The sequence below is a fragment of the Oryza glaberrima genome, chromosome 8 (genome assembly GCF_000147395.1).
Source record: "Oryza glaberrima chromosome 8, OglaRS2, whole genome shotgun sequence".
Lineage (NCBI taxonomy): Eukaryota > Viridiplantae > Streptophyta > Magnoliopsida > Poales > Poaceae > Oryza > Oryza glaberrima.
In genome coordinates this window covers 19,139,238-19,144,907 of record NC_068333.1, presented here as the reverse complement: position 1 = coordinate 19,144,907, position 5,670 = coordinate 19,139,238, and the positions used below count along the sequence as shown (strand labels likewise).

General features: G+C 49.9%; 1 protein-coding gene across 1 annotated transcript; it reads right to left on the bottom strand.

Annotated features, from left to right (window-relative positions):
• Positions 1-328: 328 nt before the first annotated feature.
• LOC127782843 (probable alpha,alpha-trehalose-phosphate synthase [UDP-forming] 9) lies at positions 329-4,206 on the bottom strand. The gene is made up of 3 exons (XM_052310117.1): positions 2,287-4,206; positions 1,435-1,708; positions 329-934 (listed from the first exon to the last, which is right to left on the bottom strand). Exons 1-3 carry the CDS (start codon positions 4,170-4,172, stop codon positions 620-622), a joined length of 2,475 nt encoding a protein of 824 aa, XP_052166077.1. The 5' UTR covers positions 4,173-4,206; the 3' UTR covers positions 329-619.
• Between the last annotated feature and the right edge of the window lie 1,464 nt (positions 4,207-5,670).

Genomic DNA, 5,670 nt, shown 5'->3' with positions numbered 1-5,670 from the left:
AGCGGCGAGCAGAACAGTTGGAAACACACGCAGGCGACGGAAAGCCTCGTGGCAACCAACAGAATCCAGCAAGTCTGACGCGAGAGGGGATGGCATGGCATGGCAAAGATGTACTAGTGCTGTACAGATGTTGGCTCGCCGCAGAGACGGTACAGGGGGGGCATTTAACACCAAGCTGCCGCCTGTAAAAATTGGTAGGGAGAGCTGAGAACAGAGCAAGCCAGCTTTCAGAAGATGCAACTGTCAGTGCTAGTAGCACTCGGCATTGACGCAGCCTGGCAGCTGGCAGCCCTGCGAATCTCGGGTGAGGTAAAGAACAATCGACAGATGGTCACCGAACCATATGATTTTGTTTCTTCTGACGATCTAGGCAGGGAAAAAAAAAACTTTTGACGTTTGTACAAAAGAACTGCCTACCGGGTAAAACATGAACATCTGTAACCTACCGATCGATCACTAGTCAGTTTTTGCTCACCTTTGCCCTTTTCCCATTTTCACACCTCCCCCCAAAACCATTTTTTCTCTCTCTCTTTCTGCTAATTACAAAAAGGAATCATGAACGAAATGAACGGGGCTCTTTCTCACGAGCATATATGTCACGCGACCTCTTCTTGATCCTTCAATCATCTAGCGAGTTTTCGAACGAGACGGGGGGCCGCGGTTGCTGCTGGGTCGGCGAGTCCGTCAGGCCCTGGAGCATCTTCACAACATCAGCCGGGTCATCCAGGTAGTACTTGGCCAAGCTCGGCTTGTTGCCGACAGTGCAGGGGAAGATCTCTGCAGTCTCCGGGAACGCAGGCGAAGGGCTGATCATAGCCTCGAACATGTCTTCATCCGACCGGTCATCGCCGATGCAGAGGATGAAATCTGGCAAGCTGCCACGATTTCCCATGGTTGAAATGAGATTACGCACGGCGACTCCTTTGCCCACACCCTGCATAGGAATAATAGTATAGGTGGTGAGACAAAATAGGACAAGTGATGGCAAATAAAAAAAAAGACTGCTCGAGGAGATAAGCTGGAGATATTAGGAAAAAAAATACAGCCGACAGAAGATATGTAGCAGGCGTGGCCCATGAAATTTTTATTAGACCGAATTATATTGATATGTAGCAGGCGTGGCCCATGAAATTTTTATTAGACCGAATTATATTGAATGATGCAGTACGTGCTAAAGGGATATGGTAGCTGAATATGAGGTGGATGAAGCTTCTTAAAGTCAGTCTAATCTAATGTCTTTTGGTCTGAAAGCAATGCTTGCTTGATCATGACAGCTACCGGTGGAATTGAGACTTGTTCTTTTCGTCTTGGTCTCAGCATTCGAAAGTGAGATAGCAATCCAAAAAGATGATACAGAGATATATCGGATGTGAACCCATTCAGAAATACTACCAAAGAGATGATACGGGGCGACTTTAATATAGGTTTCCGTACCTGAGGATTAACTTCCACAATCTGATGGCCGCTCTTCACAAAGACTGGCTCGTTCGCAAGCACATTCTGCAGGTGGTCCTGGAGCTCTTTGGCCTGGCATGATCCAAAATCCGGATCGGCTTCCTCATAGTGCCACACTAGTGATGTTTCTTTAACCTCGATGTATGACCCATCGGTTGCATCACTGTAGTGCTTCATTACAGGCCCTGCGATGTTCTTCCAATTAAAATGTGTCACCAACTTGCATGACTCCCAGGGAGAATCCCTGCTCCACCTGATAAACAAAACAGAGTTACTACTTAAGCACAAGCAGCCAATCTTATTCCTTAATCTCCTCACAGTCACATGCACACCAACATAAAGTAATGCTAGTAGAATCAAGAACTTCAATCCCACAGGAGTAGTCAGTTGTTGCCCTGTATTATCTATACTGTGAAGAACCTATATAAAATTCAGAATAGCTATATTTTACAGAGCATTTGTCAATCAACATCGACTCATTACCAACCTTTTCGGTATTCTAGATAAAGCAAATCCTCTTTGTCATGTTCACATGTAGTATTTCATTCAGAACATGTGTATTCTAACAGAAAAGATAGAATCACAAAGGCCCTCTACTTAAATACCACCAGCTCTACTCCTGTTTAGTATCATAATGCAAGCCAGCAGATTGTCACCACCCAGTTCAGGGTAGTGACCTGATTACAGAAGAATTGCTAGTTCGAGAATATACACTATACCAGGCACCTTATCCATTTGTCACCTAACAATGCCTAGGCCGACAGCAACCACAGTTTCACCTAACCAACGAAGGAACATGCCAAGGGAATAGGGAGGAAATCTTGTGCTTACCTTGTGAAGTAGCCGTGCTCTGCAGAGATCCCCAGCTTCTCGTCGCATGGTGCAAACCATTCAGCCAGTTCATCCTTGCCCCGCCCGCTGACGACGAAAACGGTGTTCATCGGATCAGAGCACAGTTCATTCAGAGTACGGATCACTTCCTCACTGGGCGCCTTGTTGATCAGCCCCTGTGGCATCACTGTGCCATCGTAGTCCAGTAAGATGAGCCTGTTGCCAGTCTGGCGGTATGCTTGGTCAATGAGCTCGGGTGAGAGTTTCTTGAAGCTGGGGCCGAGCGCGACGACGCGGAAGCCCATGCCGAGGCCGAAGTTGAGGATCACCATGGACGAGTTGTCCTTGCAGGCCTTCTGCAGGTCCTGGTCGAACGACTGCGCCCAGTAGACGACGTCGTGCGTGCTCACGTACCTGTAGTGCTTCTCCTGGCGCAGCTGCTTCTCGCCGTCGCTCATCCTCAGCGCCGTGTTCATGGCGTCCGCGACGTCGTCCACGTTCCAGGGGTTGACGCGGATCGCGCCGCTCAGCGACGGCGAGCACCCGACAAACTCTGACACGATGATGGCGCTCTGCCTCGGCTTCCCGGCAGGAGCGGTGGGAACCGGGCCCTCCTGCCGGCACACGGTGTAGAAGTACGGTATCCTGTTCAGCCCGTCGCGCACGGCATTCACGATGCAGATGTCCGCGGACGTGTAGAACGCCACCTTGTCGTGCATCGGCATGGCGCCGTCGATCACAACCACCGGCTCGTACCCCGCCCAGCCGAACCGGGCATTGATCCGGTCACGGATCGCCAGCACCTCCGCGCGGACCTCGTCGACGTCGCGGCCAAGGCTCCGCGCCGGGTTGTTGATCTGCACGAGGACCACCTGGCCACGCAAGTCCGCCCGCGACTCCAGCAGCCTCTCCATGGCCAAGAGCTTGAGCCCAATCCCCTTGAACAAATCCATGTCGTCCACGCCGAGCATCAGCTGTCGTCCCCTGTACTTGTCAGCAATCTCGTTGGCCTTGGCGACCGTCTCCGGCAACGGCAGAACCGCGCGGAGCTGGCCCATGTCGATGCCAACGGAGAGGATCTTGACGACCACCGTGCGGCCGAAGTACTCGATCCCGATGTAGCCGCGGCGCGAGCGGTTGGAGAGGCCGAGGACCCTGGAGCACGCGGAGAGGAAGTGGCGCGCGTAATCGAAGGTGTGGAAGCCCACGAGATCGGCGTTGAGGAGGGCGCGGAGGAGGTCCTCGCGGACGGGGATGGCGCGGAAGAGCTCGGAGGAGGGGAAGGGAGAGTGGAGGAAGAAACCTATGCGGGCGCGCGGGGATTTGTGGCGGAGGAAGGTGGGGAACGCCCAGAGGTGGTAGTCGTGGACGAACACCAGGTCCTCGTCGGGGTTGAGGAGCTCGAACACGCGCTCGGCGAAGTGGGTGTTGACGGTGAGGAAGGCGCGGTAGAGGTCGCCGTTGAAGGGGAGGCCGCCGCCGCTGCCGTAGGAGGGCGCGAGCGGGAGGAGATAGTGGAGATGCGGCCACATGTAGTGCTTGCAGAAGCCGTCGTAGAAGTCGGCGTGGAGCTTGGCGGGGAGGAACACCGGGTAGCATGAGAACCGCGCGAGGAGATCGGCCGCGAGCTCGTCGGACGCCTGGACGGCCTCGGCGACGGCGGAGGGGAGCACGCCGACGAAGATGACGGGGCGGGGGACGCCATGGGAGAGCTGGAGCGGGAGCGCGTGCGGGTCGAGGGAGAAGTCGAACCCGTGCAGCGCGCCCGGATTGGGATCCGCGCGGAGGGGGAGGCGGTGGGCGACCACCACGCGGCGCGCCCCCGGCGGCGGCGGAGTCGGAGGCGGCGCGCCGCCCTCGTCGCCGGAGTTGGGGAGGGAGGGCATCGTCACGGCAAACACGGGGGTTTGGCCGTTTGGGTTTTCGTGGAACTGGACGGGGGTGGGCCGGGAGGCGAGGCTATTTGTTGGCCTTGGCCGCGCCTCGAGGGCAGACGAGCGACACAGCTGGCGCCTCGCGGCCAAAGCGTGTTTTTACAGCCTGGACCCTGACGTTGCCGGTTTTCCAAAAATCAAACCGGGACATAAATGAAAATTTTGGACTCCCAGTTACCTATCCTCTGTAGCTTTGCTACATTTATTTTTCGATATGTGGGAGAAAATGTGATTGACACATTTATGAGAAATAAAAATATTCCAAAATATAAGGGATATGTAATAAAATAAAAAAGGTTAGCTTAATATTTACGCCATTTACATATGATATTTACTGCACTGATTAAAGCTTCTACGTTCATGTATAATGTTCTCTGGTGAGCTTTGTGGGTCAAGAGCTAATGATTTCTTAGCGCAGGCAACTATGCACGCATCGGTCGACTTTCATAACTAGATAGATAAGGATCCCCAGCTAGCATCAACATTAAAAATGTAGGATTGGCAGGAAATTAAATGCTTTTCATAAGTTTATTTACTATGACGAATGAAATCCAAATACCTCACTATTTCCTCTCGTATACTCGCAGATTTGCACTCGCATCCCATCTAACATTAATTTTTTGAACTTGTGTTTGACACGCAATCGAAAATGTGATACAATGATCTATGTGTCATGTAAAATAAAATAATTACAAAGTATAAGGATTGTGAAATAAAATAAAATATTTGTCTGATATTTACGCCATTTATATTTGTCATTTACTATATCGATTAAACCTTCTACGTCGTTTTGTGGTTAATTGTATACAACTATACAATATATACGCTCCTCTAGTGAACTTTGTGTATTAGTGGCTAATGATTTCTCAGTGCTGGCAACCATCGACGTACCATGCCACTGTTTATGACTATATAGATAAGGATTCGTTGATAGCACTAGCATTAAAATGTACAATTAAGCGGTTTTCATGAGTTCATCTACGATGACTTATAAAAACCGAAAGCATCAACATTTCCTCTCATATACACATATTTGCATTTGTATCCCATCTAGTATCTATTTTCTAAACTTGTGTTCAACACGCAATAGAAGATGTGATACATTAGTTATGCCTGATGTTTACACCATTCACATATGATATTTACTACACCGATTTAAGGTTCTATGTGGTTTTGTTGTTAATGGTATACAACTATACAACGTATACTCTCCTCTGGTGAGCTTTGTATGTTAAGGGCTAATCATTTCTTAGTGCTAAAACTATGGACGTAGTAAGTGGCTTTTATGACTAGATATATAAGAATCCGCTGCTAGCATCAACATTAAAAAGGAACAATTTGCAGGAAATTAAACGGTTTTCATATATCCATCTACTATGATGAGTGAAATAAAAAAACTTAACATTTCCTCTCATATACTCACATATTTGCACTCCCATCCCATCTAGCA

Excerpts from the sequence above, each read along its gene's own strand:
- LOC127782843 (XM_052310117.1), bottom strand. The coding sequence starts at position 4,172 with ATGCCCTCCCTCCCCAACTCCGGCGACGAGGGCGGCGCGCCGCCTCCG. Across the intron at positions 1,709-2,286 it reads GAGCACGGCTACTTCACAAG|GTGGAGCAGGGATTCTCCCT; the intron begins GTAAGCACAAGA and ends TTTGTTTATCAG. Across the intron at positions 935-1,434 it reads TTGTGGAAGTTAATCCTCAG|GGTGTGGGCAAAGGAGTCGC; the intron begins GTACGGAAACCT and ends ATTCCTATGCAG.